General features: G+C 40.8%; 1 protein-coding gene across 15 annotated transcripts in view; it reads right to left on the bottom strand.

Annotated features, from left to right (window-relative positions):
• The window catches only part of CAPRIN2 (caprin family member 2), a 42,679-nt gene extending 25,332 nt beyond the window's left edge, over positions 1–17,347 (bottom strand). For 13 of the 15 annotated variants that reach the window (XM_061417497.1, XM_061417488.1, XM_061417483.1 and 10 more), the window contains exons 1-5: positions 16,993–17,075; positions 15,617–15,882; positions 13,558–13,620; positions 6,134–6,220; positions 411–649 (exon numbers count right to left, since the gene is read on the bottom strand). In XM_061417497.1, the coding sequence (XP_061273481.1) occupies positions 411–649; positions 6,134–6,220; positions 13,558–13,620; positions 15,617–15,868 (641 nt within the window). In that variant the 5' untranslated portion in view covers positions 15,869–15,882; positions 16,993–17,075. Of the gene's footprint in view, positions 1–410; positions 650–6,133; positions 6,221–13,557; positions 13,621–15,616; positions 15,883–16,952; positions 17,076–17,269 lie in introns of those variants that run through there. The other 2 variants (XM_061417489.1, XM_061417490.1) reach the window with 2 other exon arrangements.
• Positions 17,348–20,649: the final 3,302 nt, after the last annotated feature.

The raw sequence follows: 20,649 nt of genomic DNA, 5'->3' as shown, positions 1-20,649 counted from the left end.
TATTCCTCAGTATTTATTCACAGCAAAAGAAGAACACTAAATAATTCTAACTTTGACAGCTGAGTGATACGGATCAAGTTAAATTTCATTTACCTCCAATTAGGTACAGTAGTAAGGAGGCAAAGACTCTCAGTCATACAACAGTCTGACATAATTACAAAAAAATGTTTAAGAGTATACTAATTAGTATTATGGTTAATACCAGTATAAGGCTAAACTATCAGACATTTTAAAGATCAGTGTTACAATAAAGAAGCAGGTTAATGATACCATTCAAATTCACTTTCCTACTAGATAGTCTATCAACCTTGTGAGAGCCTGGACAGCCAATGTTTCCAATGCTGAATATATACACTGAAAAGCTAAAGTGTCATGTGTCTTATTTTAGGAAAACATTTTTATTAACTTACCTCAGACTTTCATTTCTTTCAGGACAGGTCAGTTTTGAAAATTTAATGAGGTAGTCAAGTTCTTTTAAAGGCAAATACACTGCACCATTCAAGCCCCCTTTGAAGTCTTTCTGGACATGTTCCTGCATCAAGTTCTGTAATACATACTGAACTTGAAGTATAGTGCGAAGCTTTTTCTTTTCAGCCTCAAGTTTTAGCATGTGCTCCCTTCTCTGGGCTTTCTTCTGCGCTTTAAGTAGCTGTTAAAACAAATGTTAATTAAAGTGAGCAACTCTCCACAATCCATATTAGCAATCTATAGTCTGTGCTGTGTGTGTGCTGCTCAGTCGCTTCAGTCATGTCCAGCCCTTTGCTACCCACGGACTGTGGCCCACAAGACTCCTCAGTCCGTGGGATTTTCCCAGGAAGACTACAGTGGGCTGCCATTTCCTACTCCAGTGAATCTTCCTGACCCAGGGATTGAACCCACATCTCTTGCGTCTCCTGCATTGGCAGGTGGATTCTTTACCTCTGTGCTACCTGCAAAGCCTTCCATTAGTCTACAGAAGTCTAATCCCAAAGAGGTGGGACTGGATGATAAATCTCTAACACTGACTGTGAAACTGACAAGATCACCGGGTACTAAGCTGGTTTGTCAGTGGTGCAATAGAGCTGAGGAAGTCCAAATATGTGACTCCCAACTCCAGGCTGAATCCAGTACCTCTATTATCACCATGAGAAGCAAAATATCTATCATTAATGTCCATTTAATCCCAAGGTTTTACTTGTCCATATCATGTATACCAAGCCTTTTTAGGCTAAGTATTTTAAGAAAATGCTTCAGTTTAATTTGGGGGTTATTTTTTTTTTATCTCATTTTCCAGGGGAAGTATATTTAAACTAAAGTGGCTAATTTTCAACCAACCAAAAATGACTGGCTAAAACATGAGGAATTGAAAACCAAACAGAAATAAAATGTCTTACAAATGCCAGAAAAACAGCCACAGCACATAGGGATTTTTTAAGCAAAATTGAGAGATATTTTCAAATGTTGTCAGTCTGGATAGAGCTGTATCTTCCAATATTTAGTTGACAAAATACATATGGAAAATTAGCAGAATGTAAGTTTTCCCTCAAATGAATATGTGTGTATGTATAGTCTGAGTAGCTTAGAGTTTACTCGAAAGGTCACAACTATAATACTTTAAAGTCTGACATAATATGTGGGTCCCAAAAGTGACTGCTCATTTATAAAATACCAATAATAAAAAGTACCATCTATTTCCTCTGAGAAACCTCAACAGTTTTTTCTCCCCATAACTGTTTTTCTGTCTGTAATGTTTCCATCATACTGGATATTCTCCAAGGTATGAAAATTAAGGGAACAGAAAAAAAAAATCCTTTCGATTTTTCCTATAAATTAATTAAAGTACTTTGATTCTGCATCAATATTCAAAACTCTACAAAAAAGATGTTCATAAATCCTAATCAACTAAGATGGTGGTAAAGAAAAAAACCCTCAGGAAAAAGATTCATTATGGCATTATTAATTCCTTTCTACAGGGTATGAATGCCAACTATGACTTGCACTACTACCAGGGATAAGAGACAATGTTATGCTATGCTATGCTAAGTCACTTCAGTCGTGTCCGACTCTGTGTGACCCCACAGACGGTAGCCTACCAGGCTCCCCCGTCCCTGGGATTCTCCAGGCAAGAACACTGGAGTGGGTTGCCATTTCCTTCTCCAATGCATGAAAGTGAAAAGTGAAAGTGAAGTCGCTCAGTCGTGTCCGACTCTTAGCCACCCCATGGACTGCAGCCTACCAGGCTCCTCCATCCATGGGATTTTCCAGGCAAGAGTACTGGAGTGGGGTGCCATTGCCTTCTCCAATAAGAGACAATGGGTGAAGATAAAACGTTGAGAGTGAGAAACAGACTGGTTGGGGGTTATGTGAACAAGGGAATTTTCTCCAGGATGGCAGAGGCTCAGCAAAGCTTTTTCCAAGACCTCAATATGGACCTCAATAGCACTTATCAAATTCAGTTTCTGCTTGAGAGGGGGAAAGACAAAAGAGGTGGTAATTCTAGCTCTCCAAGACAGTGGGATTCCCTTGGAAACAAACTCATGATGGTATAAGAAAATACAAAGGTGCTGAGGACACTTTGGGACTGTATCACATGATTACCTCAGATCTCTCTTTAGCCACCTCCCAGGGCTGGATTAGGTGTTCTTATTGCTCAGGTCACACTGAACCTCCCCTATCAAAGTATCTATTGCATTAAATGTTTATCTTTCTCTTGAACTGCATCCCCCTTAGCCTCAGCTCCATGATGACAGGGACTCTATCTCTGTTGTTCACCAGTATATCACTAGGACCCAACATAGACTCTGACATGTGACAGGACCTCAAATATTTATTGATTTAATCAAGTAAGAAATATGTTGTCTTCCAGATCTCCTAGGAAAAAGCTGTGACAAATCTAAGCAGTGTATTAAAAAGCAGAGACAGAATTTTGCCAACAAAGGTCCATACAGTCAAAGGTATGGTTTTTCCAGTAGTCATGTACAGATGTGGGAGAAGGAAATGGCAACCCACTTCAGTACTCTTGCCTGGAGAATCCCCATGGACAGAGGAGCCTGGGAGGCTACAGTCCATGAGGTTGCAAGAGTCAGACACAACTTAGTGAGTTAACTACCACCATGTACAGATGTGAGAGTTGGACCGTAAAGAAGGCTGAGCATCAAAGAATTGATGCTTTCAAACTGTGGTGCTGGAGAAGACTCTTGAGATTCCCTTGGACAGCAAGATCAAACCAGTCAATCCTAAAGAAAATCAACCCTGAATACTCATTAGAAGGACTGATGATGAAGCTGAAGTTCCAATACTTTGCCCATCTGATGTGAAGAGCTGACTCACTGGAAAAGACCCTGGTGCTGAGAAAGACTGAAGACAAGAGAAAGGGATGACAGAGAATGAGATGGTTGGATGACATTGACTCAATGGACATGAGTTTGAACAAACTCTGGGAGATAGTGAAGGACAGGGGAGCCTGGCATGCTGTAGTCCATAGGGTCACAAAGAATCAGAACGACTTAGTAGCTGAATGACAACCAGGTCATAATCAGATATCATGCAAACCACTAACAGCAGCCTATTTCTCCTTATTTATGTGGAAACTAGTAAGTCAGGTTACTTATCTTCTTTCAGTTGAGGACCAGTTAAAAAGAAATGAAGTAGATTATCATCAACCAATAGTACCAAACCATAAAATTTATTTTCTGAACCATGACTCTGAATGATAAATCCCCATCAAAGGACAAAGCTCTTATCAAAAAAACAGAGAGATGTGGACTGAATTGGAAGGCTCCCAACTCTGATTTGAAGGGAAAGAAGAAAATGTTACACAAACTGCAAACAGGCTATCTCATAGCAGAGGTCTAACAAAAGAAAGACTTCATTAAAAAAAAAAAAAAAAAATTCCTCAATAGGCTGAAAGGTACTTCATTATAAAAATAGTGAAACTCCATAGTGCCTGGCACATGGATGATGTTTAAAACAAGATTTAAACCTAAAAAGAACAATATACACTAAAAAAAACACCTGGGTAGAAAATTAAAATTTGATAGGGTTAACTCTGAGAAAAGAGTTAACAGAAATTATTAAGTATTATAGAAATATACTTCAAACCTCTAACCAGAAGGTAAACATAAACATCTTTCTTTTAGCACAATGGACCAAAACTAAATAAACTCAACACACTGGAAGAGGGATAAATCAATCACATGTATCAGAAAAAAAAAATGACTTAAAAACACTGTACTGAAAATAGCCTAGAGCAATAAAAAGTTTTTAAAATAATAAAATAATCTAGAGGAACTTCCCTGGCAGCCGAGCTGTTAAGACTCCACCCTTCCAATGCAGGGGACATGGGTTTCATCCCTGATTAGGGAACTAAGATCCCACATGCCACATGGTATAGCCAAAAAAATAAATATAATAAAATAGCCTAGAAATACTTAACAGATGTGGAGCCAACAGAAAGTATTAAAATTAAGTAATGAAAAAGTGAACATGAGTTAAAGTGCCCTATGGATAACAAAGCTAGTATCATCTTCAGTTCAGTCGCTCAGTCATGTCCGACTCTTTGTGACCCCATGAATCGCAGCATGCCAGGCCTCCCTGTCCATCACCAACTTCCGGAGTTCACTCAGACTCACGTCCATCAAGTCAGTGATGCCATCCAACCATCTCATCCTCTGTAGTCCCCTTCTCCTCCTGCCTTCAATCTTTCCCAGCATCAAGGTCTTTTCCAATGAGTCAGTTCTTTGCACGAGGTGGCCAAACTACTGGAGTTTCAGCTTCAGCACCAGTCCTTCCAATCAATAGTCAGGACTGATTTCCTTTAGGATTGACTGGTTGGATCTCCTTCCAGTCCAAGGGACTCTCAAGAATCTTCTCCAACATCACAGCTCAAAAACATCAATTCTTCAGTGCTCACCTTTATGGTCCAACTCTCATATCCATACATGACTACTGGAAAAACCATAGCTTTGACTAGACAGACCTTTGTTGGCAAAGTAACGTCTCTACTTTTTAATATGCTGTCTAGATTGGTCATAGCATTTCTTCCAAGGAGCAAGCGACTTTTAATTTTATGGCTACAGTCACCATCTGCAATGATTTTGGAGCCCCCGAAAATAAAGTCTCTGTTTCCATTATTTATTTCCCCATCTATTTTCCATGAAGTGATGGGACTGGAGGCCATGAATATCTAATATCATGATATCAGATGCCATGAAATCTAATATCATCTTAGACTTGCATTAACAGAAGTATTCAGAAAACAGAAGGAAGTATCTCTATACTAGGCTATTTTAAATTTCACACTACCTTTTAAAAGTCAGACATCCAGAAAAAAGCTACTCAGAATTATATAATACAAAGATTAAGATGGTAGATGTCATCAACTTCAGAATGATATTTTGTGGTATTTTGTTTGTTTTTGATCCCAGGGGAATGGAGAAGAGAATTTTAATTCACTATACAATAAAGTATCCGAAAAGTAGAAAACCTATGAGACATTCTCCCTACCCCAGAATGAATTCACCAAAATATTTCCTCAGTTGTTAGAACAGGATCTCTAAAGGTCCATCTTTCTAAAACTAAGACTCTAAAACAATGAAGAATACCTATTAATGAAAGCTTAAGACTTCATATTAATTACTGGTTAAATGTATAGGAGAAAAAAACTTGAATTGCCAATATAGAGTAATTCAAACTATATCAGTGAGACCACACTTAACTCTATTTAAATTATGAACCATAAATTTTCCTGGTAATAACTGTCATGCTCTCAAGAAGGATCTCCCAATTCTATGTTTCATCATATGTCAAATAATGCTAAACATACAAGCCAGTATTATTTAAATTTTCAAGCCCACATTTCTTTATAAACAAATCTGTCAAAAAGTTTTCACTCCACTTCTCAGTGATTTCTATAATTCCATAGTGAAATAATATACATTTGATAATGAATACTTTATTCACAATGTCTCGTATTCAGATAACATTTGTATTGAGTTCTTCAGTAGCTATCCTCCACCCCACCTCCCAGAATAAAAAATCAGCAGGAATTAGATGAACAATAACCAAGTACCATTATCAGAAGCTAACATTCTCTTCATGTCAGTAATTAAGCTGGTTTTAAGAAAAGCAAAAAAAAAAAAAAAAACATACTCACATCTTGGCTCAGTCCAGAAAAGGTTTTCTGAAGCTCCTTGGCAAATTCTAAGTTATGTAGCACTTCTTCATATTTCTCAACTGCTTCCTACCAAACCAGATAAGAAAACATCAATTCTGTGAATTTCCAAGTACAATATGTCAAAATAAGTGCTCCTTGATAATAGTAGAAGCGATTGAACACTTTAGAAACTAGCCATTCACTACACATGGGCTTCCCAAGTGTGGCACAGTAGTAAAGACTCCGCCTGCCAATGCAGGAGACACAAGAGACGCAGGTTTAATCCCTGGGTCAGGAAGATTCCCTGGAGAAGGAAATAGCAACCCACTCCAGTATTCTTGCCTGGAAAGTTCCATGGACAGAGGAGCCAGGCGGGCTTCAGCCCATGAGGTTGCAAAGAGTCAGACACGACTAAGTACACATTTACTACACATACTCAAAAAAGTAAGGAGAAAGTATTTAGTAGAAGTTAAATAAAGTTAAATTCAAAAATTCAACTTTTATGCTAGAAATCTGAACCATAATAATAAAAATGAAGTTGACTATCCATAAAAGTCTAAGGTCAGAGAGGCCTGAGGGTTTTAAGAACACTGAACCTACAGGATTCCTCTGTCAATATTCATTCACTACACAAATATATTACACAAGTAGCACAGTGAGAGTCACAGATGAAGCAACCTCAAGAAATTTACACTATGGTAGGAAAAACTTGTCAATAATTACCTATAACAACAAATTAAGTATTATAACAGAAATATTGCAAATTTGGAGGGTATGCCATGTGGCTTGCCAGAGCTCAGTTCCCTGACCAGGGACTGAACCTGGGCCCTTGGCAGTGAAAGCAGAGTCACAAACACTGGACCACTAGGGAATTCCCTGTAAATTTAAAGAGGCAAATTTTTCTTTTCAATTTCATAGATGAAGAAAGTAAATAATTAGAGAAGGCGCAAGTTTCTATGGACTTTACTTCAAATCTACATGGAAGAACAAAGGGCCTATATGAAACAGAACAAGATGGGGAACTCATCTAATCAGATAAAGACATATTACAAAGCCTCTACAGTTAAAATAGTGTAATATTCCACTTCTGAATATCTACCCAAAAGAAATGAAAGCATATACCCACCTAAAGACTTGTAGACAAATTTATACAGCACATTATTTATTATAGCCCCAGATAAAAACAATCCAAATATCCAGCAACTGGTAAATGAATAAGCAAAATGTGTTATAACCATACAAAGGAATTCTGGCTAGCAACAAAAAGAAATGAATTATTGATACATGCTATAACATGCAACGAACCTGAAAAACATAATGGTAAGTCAAAGAAGACAGATACAAGACTTTATTTTCTATGCAATATCCAGAAAAGACAAATTTATAGAGACAGAAAGCAAATAACAGCACAAAAGAGAACTTGAAAAGGATATGGAAATGTTCTACAACTCGCTGCTAGGACCTCCCTGGTTGTCCAGTAGGTAAAACCCCACGCTCCCAATGCAGGGGCCAGTTCGATCCCTGGTTGGGTAACTAGATCCCTCATGCATGCCACAACTAAGAAACCCACTTGCTGCAACGAAGTTCCCACAAGTCACAACTAAGACTCACTGGAGCCAAAATAAATAATTAATATTTTTTAAAGTAAATAAAACTCAATTGTAACAGTTGTATAACTCTACAAATTTACTATAAATTATTGAATTGTGCAGTTACAAGGAGTTAATGTTATATTTACAATACCTTAAGAAAGCTGTTTTTAAAATAATCAGATACTATTAAGTCTTTGTAACGGTATAGAGCAACAGAACTGTGTACTATAACATAACATAGTTTTAACATAAATTGGTACAATAATTTAGGAAACTAATTTGGCATTTTTACTGGGAAGTTAACTATGGGTATACCCTACAGCCCAATGATAAGTACACACCCTGAAGAAATCTTACACCTCTATCTTACATGTAAGACCAATCAAAGTAGAATACCAAAAAATAAGAGCAAACAACTCAAACATACATCTTTATAGACTACTATCCAGTAGAGAAAAGCAAATGAAATAGAAATACTTGCCTCAATATAAAAATCTTAAATGTAGTGAATGAAAAAAGATAAGCTGCAGAATATACAGTATAACATTTATTGTAAGTTTCAAAAAAAAAAATGTAACCCTAACAGATTTAAGGACAGTAAGTTCTCTTCAAACATAAGGAAGGGAATGAACAGGGGAAGTTCAAGGTCAGGTTACAGGAAGGAGCTCAGGGAAGGTCCTTCAATAGTGTTCCTAATATACTATTTGAGCTAAGTAGTGGGTTCTGACTGGAGAAGGCAATGGCACCCCACTCCAGTGTTCTTGTCTAGAGAATCCCAGGGACGGCAGAGCATGGTGGGCTGCCGTCTATGGGGTCGCACAGAGTCGGACACGACTGAAGCGACTGAGCAGCAGCAGCAGTGGGTTCTGACACTTGCTTTATTAGGTGCTGTAACTTATATGCAATATTTTGTATGGACTACATATTTCTTAATAAAACAGGCAGTTCAAATATTAGAACCAAGAATGCACAGGTAACATAACCATAGTAAACAGTCCTCAAAGGGATGTGAAACTGCAAAGGAATACCCCTTTGTGTGTGTGTGTGTGTGTGTGCACTCAGTCATGTCCAACTCTTTGTGATCCTGTGGACTATAGCCCGCCGCCAGGCAATTTTCCAGGCAAGAACACTGGAGTGGGCTGCCATTTCCTTCTCCAATACCCCTTCATATCTGCTCCCAAATAATATTAACTCAACTTCCCATCATTAGATGTGGATCCACCCTTCCTTTCTCTCCTTTTTTATACAGTGGAAGAGACATCCTTCCACCTGTGCCCTGGATCCTATTCAACTCTGCATTCACAGAAGAACTTAATCTATGATTCTCTCTTTAATGCCTTAAGCCTCTTCCTCTCTGTTGATGCTGAAACCAGCACTGAAGTTCAAGTCTCCCCCAACCTACACAAGAAAAATAAAAAGTGCCTTTCTGACAACCACTTCCTTCAAGTCTCAGACAAATTTCAAAATGTCTACACAGTCTCCATTTCCTCTTCAGCCCTTATCAACCTGGATTGTTTCCACCATTCCACCAGAACTGTCCTGGCCTGATGCTGGGAAAGATTGGGGGCAGGAGGAGAAGGGGACGACAGAGGAAGAGATGGTTGAATGGCATCACTGACTCAATGGACAGGGGTTTAGGTGGACTCCAGGAGTTGGTGATGGACAGGGAGGCCTGGCATGCTGCGGTTCATGGGGTCGCAAACAGTCGGACATGACCGAGCGACTGAACTGAACTGAAGGTCAGTGATGTCAATCCCATCCTTTAAACCTGTGCATCTTGTATAGCTCTCATTTTGGTTAACTTTTCAGAAGATTTCAACACAGAGGCACCCTCCTGCTCTACAAACAACTCGTTTTTTATAACACTGAACTTCCATTTTTCCTCCATTTCTCCAGCTTTTCATTTACCAGCAATTTTCCCATTAACTGTTCTCATCTCAGTTTTCAAGCACTTATAAAGACAATAGGACCTACATCACAGAAATGTGCAATTTAAATGAATACTTTTAAATCATTTAAAAGTACTGTGGAAACACAGACACCATATTAAAAAAAAAAAAAAGGATGAACAGGTAGAGCACAGAGGATTTTTAAGGCAGTGAAACTATTCTGTATGTTACCATGACAGCATACATGCCATTATATATTTGTCAAAACCCACAGAATGTACAATACCAAGGGTTGAACCCTAATGTAAGCTATGGACTTTGAGTGATGATGCTGTGTCAACATAGGTTCAATTGTAACAAATGGACCACTCTGGTAAGGAACGCTGATAGTGGAAAAGGCTGTGCGTGTGTGGGGTCAAGGAACTCTCTCCACTTTTTGCTCAAATTTACTGTGAATCTAAAACTGCCAAAAAAAAAAAAAAGAAACCGAAAGTACCTATATTAAGCTAAGCTGTATACAGGCTTAAAGAAACTTTGGACAGATACAAAGCAATCTATCAGAATCATTATTTTATAAGATGAGTACTGAACAGAGGAAGGACAGGGTGAAAGAAAAAACATCTTTTTTAACATTTCCTATTTCTAAACTATGTGAATTACTTCCAATTTTAAAACACTAAACTTAAGGGCTTTTTAATTAAGTACTATACTATTGACAACAGGTCTCTGAGGGCTCAGATTATAGATTTTTTTTCTTCTGACTTATTTGCATTTTCTAAATTTCTGCCTGAAGTATATGTTCCTTGTACGAGATGTTATTTCTCAAAAGTACCACTAACTATATAATCACATCTAAAAACCTAATATTCAATCATTTTATATTTAGTAAATCTGTATGTAATATTTAAGTACCTACCATATGCAATAAACCATTCTAGTAATAGGAAAACAGCAGTAAGCAGACAAAATCTCTACTTTAACAGAACTTACACTGCAAGGGAAGAAGAGATAAAACTTTAGTTTGTCAGAGAAGCACTTTTATTAAAAAAAATTAAAGCAAGGAAAGGAGCAAAGGAGTGTTATCAGGACAGGCCTTACTGAGATGACCTTCAAAGAAAAAGGTGAAGGAGGTTGGGAATGGAGCCATTTAGACATCTGGGGAAAAAGCACCCCAGGCAGTAAAAAGAGCACAGCAAAACCCTGAAGTAGCAGTGCGGCTGCGGTATGTGAGGACCAGAAGAAGGCCTGTGTTGCTGGGATGAAGCCAGCAAGAGAGAAGTGCAGGAAATGCAATGAAAATGTAAAAGGAAATAGGCAGCATAATTTGTTTGCAGGCCTTACAGGCCATTCTGAGGTTCACTGGTGGCTCAGATGGTAAAGAATCCACCTGCAATACAGGAGACCCGGGTTCAATCCCTGGGTTGGCAAGATCCCCTGGAGGAAGGGAATGGCTACCCACTCCAGTATTCTTGCCTGGAGAATCCCATGGACAGAGGAGCCTGGCAGGCTACAGTCCATGCGGTCGCAAAGAGTCGGACACGAATGAGCGACTAACACTTTACTATATATCACATTCTGCACCATGATGGGAACCAATAGGGGGGGACTTCTGAGGAGAGGACTGATATCTACTTGTTTTTGAACAGAACTACAGAGGCTACTTGGAGAAGGCAATGGCACCCCACTCCAGTACTCTTGCCTGGAAAATCCCATGGACGGAGGAGCCTGGTAGGCTGCAGTCCATGGGGTCGCTAAGAGTCGGGAACGACTGAATGACTTCACTTTCACTTTTCACTTTCATGCATTGGAGAAGGAAATGGCAACCCACTTCAGTATTCTTGCCTGGAGAGTCCCAGGGACAGAGGAGCCTGGCGGGCTGCCATCTATGGGGTCGCACAGAGTCGGACACGACTGAAGAGACTTAGCAGCAACAGAGGCTACTGGGGTTTCCCAGGTGGCTCAGTGGTAAAAAAAAAAAAAAAAAACCTGCCTGCCAATGCAGGTTTGATCCCTGGGTCAGGAAGATCCCCTGGAGAAGGAAATGGCAACCTGCTCCAGTTTTTTTGCCTGAAAAACCCCAGGGACAGAGGAGCCTGGCTGGCTAGAAACCATGGAGTCGCAAAGAGTCAGACATGACTGAGTAAACACGCAGGCACACACACCGTGGCTACTGTGTTAAGAACAGACGTGGAGGGAGAGCAGAAACAGAAAAACCTGTAAGGGAGCTGTTACAGTAATGCAGATGAAAGGTGATGTGGTGTGGAACAGGAAGGCAGACGCAGAATTTATGAGAAATGGTCTGTTTCTGAATTTATTTTGAAGGAGGAATTGACCACACACTTGCTGATGGGCTAGATACGAGGTATGAGGAGAAAAATGAGAAATTCTCCAAGGTTTTGAGTGATACCATCCTTCTAGTAAATCAGGCTGTTAACTGATATAGTGGAGGTTAAAGGAGAACAGGTTTTGCGGAGCAAAATGAAGTAAAAGGCAACTGGACAGAGGAATCTAGAGTTCAGAGAACTGCTCTATTGACAATATAAATTTGGAGACTGTCAGGTATCACTCAAGCAATCAAAGTTAATACTGTAGAAGCAACATGTAGTAGCTTGTGTATCTCAGACTAGTGAGATTAAAGTTCACCTGGCTGGAGCTCCTCAACATTTCTTAGAGAGCTACCGTGAGAATCACCAGCCTCCCCATTCCCATCCCCTATGTTTCCCCAAAGACAAAAACATGTAATAGAACACTTTCTCCAAGGGTGTTTAGACAGAGGTTTCATCACTTTAAAAGTTAGTGAACATACCATGACTACTTAAAAACAAAACCGTGTTGAAATGCTGAATGTCCAGCTAAGTCCTTTCACCAGCCATCTGAGCACATCATTCTCAGAACTCGACAATTCAAATCTGTGTCTCAGCAAAACAGTAATTCACTACATCACAAAAATTCTAGGTCAGTGAAGAAGAGCCAACATGGCAAGGAAAAAGTCCTTGAATACCAGTACCTGCAATTCACAACCAAAAACTTTAAATAACATAAAAGACAACAGATCCACATGCTAGATCAAATAACTTTTAATTTTGTGCTGTCTTAGCCAGGAAGTGTGATCAGATCAAAAAGGCAAACATCAATAAAGCGTTTTTAAATTTTTCCATATGGTAAAAACTATCCTTCATCCCATTAGATAAAACTTGCAATTACTAGTTATACCATGAGCAACGTAAAGAGTATTTTTAACTTTCATAAACAGTAAATATTTGAAGGCCTGATATCTATCAGATAAACATGCCTCCTAAGAAGGAACATAGCAATGCAGGATAGAAAAGCAGGGAGATACCATCAAAGGAATTAAGGAGAAGCAGCTAGAGAAAACTAAGGCAAGCTGTAGCAGTTACTCTTTTACATTTTAGAGCAGAGAGATATCAGGTTTAGAATATGTGAGTAAATAGTAGAAAGCTAGGTGATTCCCTGCTCTTCTCCTTCAGTCCGCTCTAGAGAAAGTTTAATTAAATCCATACATTAACACTTTGTGATTATCTACATCTTCACTCTTATTTGACAACACACACCCCCATCCATATACTATCTACTAGTGCAAAAGTAAAGTCAAAGATATAAGACCTGATAGCTGAAGACAAAGTCTTTGGAAAAACCCAGTGGACTTTCACTCTTCCTTTTTAGCCTATCAAATCTTTCAGTTCAGTTCAGTAGCTCAGTCATGTCCGACTCTTTGCGACCCCATGAACCACAGGATGCCAGGCCTCCCTGTCCATCACCAACTTCCGGAGTCCACCCAAACCCATGTCCATTGTGTCGGTGATGCCATTCAACCATTTTATCCTCTATCATCCCCTTCTCCTCCTGTTCTTTGGTCTCCCCCAAATTCATCTAGAGTCTTATTAAGAAAATAAGTCTGACCAAAGGATCAGAAACCACTTACCAACTGGTCTGGATTAAGATGCTCTCCATTTTTCAGGCGATCTTTATAATCTTCCAGTTTGAGCTACAAAAGAGAAACTTGTATCTACCACAATCTGATACAAAATTCTGAAACAAACTAAATACCAGACTGTTTCTCATGAGAACAAAGTTCTTGCAGTAAACTACCAATCTATAAGAATAACATTTTAGTACAAGATAAAAGGCAGTTGTAGATGAATTCCGGTCAGGAAAAAAAAATATTACACACAATCAACACTAGTCTGGAATTACAAAAGTTAAGTGGTAATAAACCCTTTTTCTCTTAATGGGCTCTGTAACTAGATTACATGACACATCGGGATTTAACAAATAAATCATATGCCCCTAACCCAATGGTGCTCAATCAGGGGCAATTTTGTCCCCCAAGGACACATGACAATGTCTGGAGGTATCTCTGGCTATCACCACTCAGGGGATAGGGAGGAGGTGGGTGCCACTGGCATCCTGAGGGTAGAGGCCAGGCCATTATAGAATGCTGCAGTGCATCCTACAGTGCAAAGGTCAGCCCCCCACAACAAAGAACTATCCAGCACAAAATGGCAACAGTGTTTGTGAGGCTGAAAAGTCCTGCTTAAATGGTTACCTGTTGAACTATGTGAGCATTTGTCCAGTGAAACTTCCTAATGGAAGTACAAAAATGTAATATTTTTTTTTTCTAGAATTATAGTAGCCTCAACTTGAAGCCATCTTTCATTTTTAAAAATCTGATATTTAAGTAAATAAATGACAAATAAATTGCATTTATTGTCCAAATAATGACATGACCCTTTATGGTATTCTAAAAGCAATTTTAGGCACCTTCTATGTTTGCTTTATAGCTTTAAAATACTTTCTCAGAAGCTTGAAACAAATGTATGAGTACTGACCAGATTGGTATTCAAAATTAAAGAGGTACTATAGTTCAGCTGAAGAGTATAATTATACATATATTACACATATATATGTAGTTCCTCCACCTGGGTAAGACATTTATGAGTCTATCAAAAGATCCCGCTTAGAACAGATCCTGCTCTGACTCTAACTTCCCACAGTGGCAGGGAATTTGTGCTGACCCAGGCACACTCACCTTATCATGCTCATGATCAACTGCATGCATTCAAAAGACAACTGGTGAGAACTAAGGCTACAGAGAAGCTACCAGTAACTGGCCCTTCTTCACTATCTTCCTAGAGTGTGTGTTGGGGAGGGTGGGGGGGGGTGGGGAATGGGAACGGAAAGGAACAGGGTCAACCAAACTCTTGAAAATCTCTTCACCCTCCTGCATCAAAAGCAACTTTCCTAGATTTAACTAGATCTTGGCATAGAAATATTCAAAAGTTCCTCGGTCCAGATAGTAACTCACCTACTATCACAAGCAAAAGAGAATCATGACACAACAAAGCTATGTGCAGTACCATTTCACAGGCTACATGACTCAGGAAATGAGGAATGATCTGGATCTTTACATCAGCATTTACTGTCACATCAGGCTGGTTACAACCTGCGTATCTTTACAAGGCTCCCTACAATGCTTTCACCAACCAATCTGAAACAATCACCTAGCAACACAAAAATTAGTGCTAAAACATCTTCTGGCTCTGCCATCGTTAAAGCTTCCAATGACTGCAGCAGTTATACTGCAATATCAAATGCTGCAGAAAGTCACAAGGAAAACAAGCTAAAAAAAAAGGAACACTATTCATTTATGAAAAGAAATATTAATACTACATGCAAGGAATTAATCTGAGCTAAAGTAGCTACCTCTGCAAATATTTCAACAGTAGCATGCATAATAATTTTACTATGAAGAATATTTTTATTCAGCTATTCTGGCAAATCAAATATAAAGTGTTTAATACAGTCAGTATTTAGCCCACTTGTACATTTTCAGCCAGCTAAATCTCAAGGTTACTTAAATCTTCAGGAAAGAAATCTTTAGGAAGAATATCTAGGAGCCCTGATAGAAAGTAAAAAAGCAAGTTCCTTAACTCTAATTTAACATGGTGTATATACAGGGCTGGGTGGGGGAAAAAAGTTACCTTCTTTTTCTCGATGTTTCTAATTTTGTGTTTAAGGCATATGAGTCCATTATCAATATATGTCTCATATGCTTGGGAAGGAGAGGCAGCAGAGCTGAGGGCAGACTGCAAGGGGCTCATCGCCCGCTGGCTTTCCCCATGCTGACTGTGGTTCACTTGGGGCTTGGCTGACTTCATTGTCCTCTGTTTTCCCTCCTCTGAATGGCCTGAAGGTGACTGGTAACCAAAAGGAGATGAAGAGAGTTGCACCATTGAAACAGATGAGGCTGAAAGAGGGAAGGGAAAAAAAAAAAAACTTAGGAATAAAACTAAATTACGACTAGAGGCTTTAAATTCCCTTTAAAGTCTAGACCCACGCCCCACAAAATTCTCTTCCACAGAAGTGAGCTCAAAACTTAATGTTGTTTTAAATACTGTACTTTCATTTCACTATCTTGAAGGCAGTTCGTGCCAAGCACTGGAGCCTTTGCATAGGCAAAAATCTACAATACGGGGGATGTTTCCAGAAATTCAATTTCCCACATAGGGAGGAAGAACTGCTAATCAAACAGTGGCTTCAGAGCTGAGGGCGACCCACATTCTGAATAATTTCTATGGTCAAGTGATGACACACACAAAAAATAAGCCTTCCCCATCCGGACAAGGCAGCCAGCCATTCGAAACTCTTCACATTATCTCTCACCACCAGCCCCAACCCCAATCACTAACAACCACATTTAAAAGAAAATCCCAAACACACAATTCTTTCAGAGCTCTCTTTGACTAAGTGCGGAGAAACTTCTTGAACAAGAATGCTAACTTCCCTTTGATTGCTCTCGGGCCTACAAGGCAAGCTCGTCTCTACTGGACACTGGAGCGAGGTACTCTCAAGCTGCGACCTCTTCGAGTTCGTGTTCAGTTTTGTTTAAACTAACCCATAACCACTCACAAGTCAACCGGTTTAAGGGCGCATCCTGGCGAGCCTTACACCGCCCCGACCGTGGCCCTCGCTCCCCCTCCAGCCCCGCGCATCAGCGCTGTTCTCCCCACTCCCCTTGAGGAGCATCCCCAGAGCAAGGACAAAACAGGCCCCAGGCCCCCGCAAGGCCCGCGCCAGAGGCGCTTCTACCGGGAGGGCCCTCGGCCCCCCGAGGGCAGCGACCCCCGCCCTCCCACAGTCGTCCGGTCGCCGAAGCAGCGGGCCGGGGCCACTTCTGCAGGTGCCTCTAGGAGGCCGATCTGCGTAAGACGCACGGGCTACCTGCCCGCCAGGGCCGCGCCCCAAGGATGCCGAGCCGTCCTGCACTCCAGGCAGCGGTCGCCCAACCCGGCCCACCCTCGCCGGCCGGCCACTTGCCCCCGCAGCGCCGACTCAGGCAGCCGCAGCCTGGCTTCACCTCCGCAGGCCGCCGAGGCCGCTGCCGCCGCCGCCGCTGCCGCAGCCCGGGCCCGCCTTCGAAAGCCAGCGGGAGCCAGGAGAGCTGCGGAGGTGGACCAGCGCCACCCCGCACTCGTGTCTCCTCCTCCCGCCTTCCCCCTCTCCCCTCCCTGTCCTCGCAGGCGGCGTCTGCGGCACCAGGCACACCGCCGACTCAGCCGCTCTTGCCCAGGCCCGCCCTCGACGCCGTGGGGGGGGGGCCTATATAGGTGCGCCCCGCCCCCACGCGCGCGCACCTCCTCCTTCCGGTGCCGGACCCCGCCGCCGCGGGCCTCCGCCAGGAGCGGGGGACGCTTGTGCCAGGCCCAGATGCGGCGAGAAGTCGTCGCGAGAGGGCGCGTTCTCCCCGCGATTGCGCAGATTGCGGGCCACCAGGTGGGCCCGCTGAGTTGTCGAGAGCCGGCCGGCCGCGAACTCCGCAGCTCTACGCGACCTTGCTGATTGCTGCCAGTAACTCTTGGCGTGACCTTGAACAGGTGATTTGAATCACTCGAAAAGCGCAGAGAGCCCTTTGCGGAATTGCCAATTAAACCGAACTTGAGCCTTTGGTGGTTTAGGTGGGCAGTCTTGAAGTGCAGGCGTGCCTCTGCCCCTCACCTCCAGATTCCATCCTTCGCTGTCCAGTGGAGAGGAATCACCGTTTCCGCCGAAAGGACTCATAGGAGCAGAATACTCCAAACCAGCATTGCCATAAAAACGATCTGGGTGACTCCGCAACCTTCAGTAATAAGATTTAGTTTATTTAGGCTGTGTCATTTGTTACTTTGAAACATTAATTCGTTGGCACTCAGAGAAAAAGCTAATAAAAATCTTGGTACAGTTGCATCAAATTAAGAGAAAAGGTTGGAAATACAACTCTGTTTTTGAAGGAAGGGATGGTGTTTCTCATACCAAAAGAGGAAAAGAAAGAGAGAGAAAAACCCAGATATACATGTGTCTAGCTACTACACCAAAAAAAAAAAAATGTTTTAGGTCCTGTACCTGGGACTCTGATAAAAATTATTTAGACTAGCAAGAGAAGAACACTGCAAAATCAGGAGTATAATCAAGGAAACAAAACTCCAACTTAAAAAATGTTGGGGAAACTCAACACAAAAATTATCATGATGTTTAACATTTCTTGATACAGCATTTTGCCACTTGCGGCATTCTTTTCAGTCTATGTTGCATTGTAGCTTTGAATCTCTGAATCCCACATGCGACCTTGAGGGTCGGACAAATCATAGGTTGTCAATTTGTTTCATTGTTTATAACGAAAGATACAACAAAGCTGTTGAACGTCAGGGGAGGAAGACTACGCTTTCATCCTTAAGAGAGCAAAAAGCAATGAACAAAGGTAAAAACATGTGAAGGACACACTTTTGTATCATTGAGTAGAAACAAAGTTACAGCTCAGGTTTATGCCTGTGGTAGCCTGAACTAATAGTGAATCTAAGAATGAACAGTATTTCTGACATACTAATCATTATATGTTTGTCTTCTAATTGACCAAGAATAAACTATCCTTTGTGTCATATAGATCTGGCCATGGATCCTAAATATTCCACTAAATGTAATAATTCTGAATAAATCTATACCGTTTTATTTGCAAACATGATTCAGAAAATGAATCAAGAATGCAAAAGCAAAAATAATTGAATTTCAAGTCTGGTAAGGTACAGTCTGTATAAGCACAGCATAACATTTATAGGAGATTGTACATAATAGATAATGTTGTGATATTTTCTTAAAAAAAATGGAAAAAATGATTCAGAAAAAAAGCTTTTCTGCTAGAAAAGATCTTTAAAGCCAGTGAGTCCGGTTTATTTTGAAAGTACATGCCTCCTCAATTTTTATTTGTTAGTGATTTTCTTTGTTTTCCCCTCCCCATTCCCTATTTTCTACACCTTTATTTGCCTTGCAAACAGTGAGGAGTATTTTTGGAAAGCCACCTCCAAGATCAGCAATGAATTACTGTTTCAAATATGATTTTTAAAGTTGTTTCAAATCAGTGAGGGAAGAACACATCCATTCAACAAATACATATTGTTATGTTAGCTAAACCAAGTATGTATTGTCCAGTATGTCTTGGGTTATGTGTTAGGGATATATTGGTGAGTGAGAGATATAGCCACTGACCTCATGGATCTGCGTGAGAATTCAATAAAAGCTGCAGGAATAAGTAGCAAAAGCAATCAACTCAAAATAGATTAACAAAAATACTAAAGACTTATAACGGATCATTTGATTTCTGTAAAAATTGGTCAAACTTTACATCCCTTGAAAATGTGAAGATTTTAAATATGCATTGTCTGGTAAACACATGGTTCCTGCAGGAATGGTTGTGCTGCGCGTGTGTGCTCAGTCACTCAGTCGTGTCCAACTCTTTGCGACCCCGTGGACTGTATCCCATGGGGCTTTTTTGTCCATGGGATTCTCCAGGCAAGAATACTGGAGTGGGTTGCCATTTCCTCCTCCAGGGGATCTTCCCATCCCAGGGATCAAACCTGCATCTTCTATGTCTCCTACATTGGCCAGCAGATTTATCACTGAGCCATCTGAGGTTATGCCGTGCTACTGCTGCTAAGTCGCTTCAGTCGTGTCCGACTCTGTGCAGCCCCAGAGACGGCAGCCCACCAGGCTTCCCCGTCCCTGGGATTCTCCAGGCAAGAACACTGGAGTGGGTTGCCATTTACTTCTCCAGTGCATGAAAGTGAAAAGTGAAAATGAAGTCACTCAGTTGTTCCCGACTCTTAGCGACCCCATGGACTGCAGCCTACCAGGCTTCTCTGTCCATGGATTTTCCAGGCAAAAATACTGGAGTGGGGTACCATTGCCTTCTCCGGAGGTTATGCTGTAGTCTCTTAAAATTTATGTAGCTTCGCGTTGTTGAAACTGGAAAGATTAATTCACTAAAGGATGTTGAAGCTCCTACCACGAGTGGAGATAGAAGAAATTATTCTAGATATTTTGTTATGGGTGATAGAAATCTGCCTCTATGTGGTTCTATAAGGCTTTCTAGAGTGTTGCCACAAAGAGAACAAGAAAATAAATGAACAAATGGCTAAGAAAGATTCTCATGGAACAGATAGCATAATAAAGTTGTTTTAAAGTATTGTACTTTCACATATCAATATATCATCAAAGGAATTTATTGAACAATACATCCTAAAATAGTCATATCTTTTGACACAGTAACCCCTTACTTTAGAAATCTCCCCTATGGAAATAATCAGACATGGAGAAAATAATTTATCTTTCAAAATGCTAATCACAGCTTTTTTTTTTGGTGATGAAAAATTGTGAACAAAAACTGAGGCATTCAAACTAATTCAGTTCAGTTCAGTTCAGTCGCTCAGTTGTGTCCGACTCGCTGCGACCCCATAAACTGCAGCACGCCAAGCCTCCCTGTTCATCACCAACTTCCGGAGTCCACCCAAACCCATGTCCGTTGAGTCGGTGATGCCATCCAACCGTCTCATCCTCTGTCATCCCCTTCTCCTCCTGCCCTCAACCTTTCGGCATCAGGGTCCTTTCCAATGAGTCAGCTCTTCGCACCAGGTGGCGCAAGTATTGGAGTTACAGCCTCTACATCAGTCCTTCCAATGAACAACCAGCACTGATCTCCTTTAGTATG

This window comes from Bos javanicus, chromosome 5 (assembly GCF_032452875.1).
Source record: "Bos javanicus breed banteng chromosome 5, ARS-OSU_banteng_1.0, whole genome shotgun sequence".
Taxonomy (NCBI): Eukaryota; Metazoa; Chordata; class Mammalia; order Artiodactyla; family Bovidae; genus Bos; species Bos javanicus.
The sequence above is the reverse complement of the archived record's forward strand: the minus strand, read 5'-3'. Positions and strand labels throughout refer to the sequence as shown.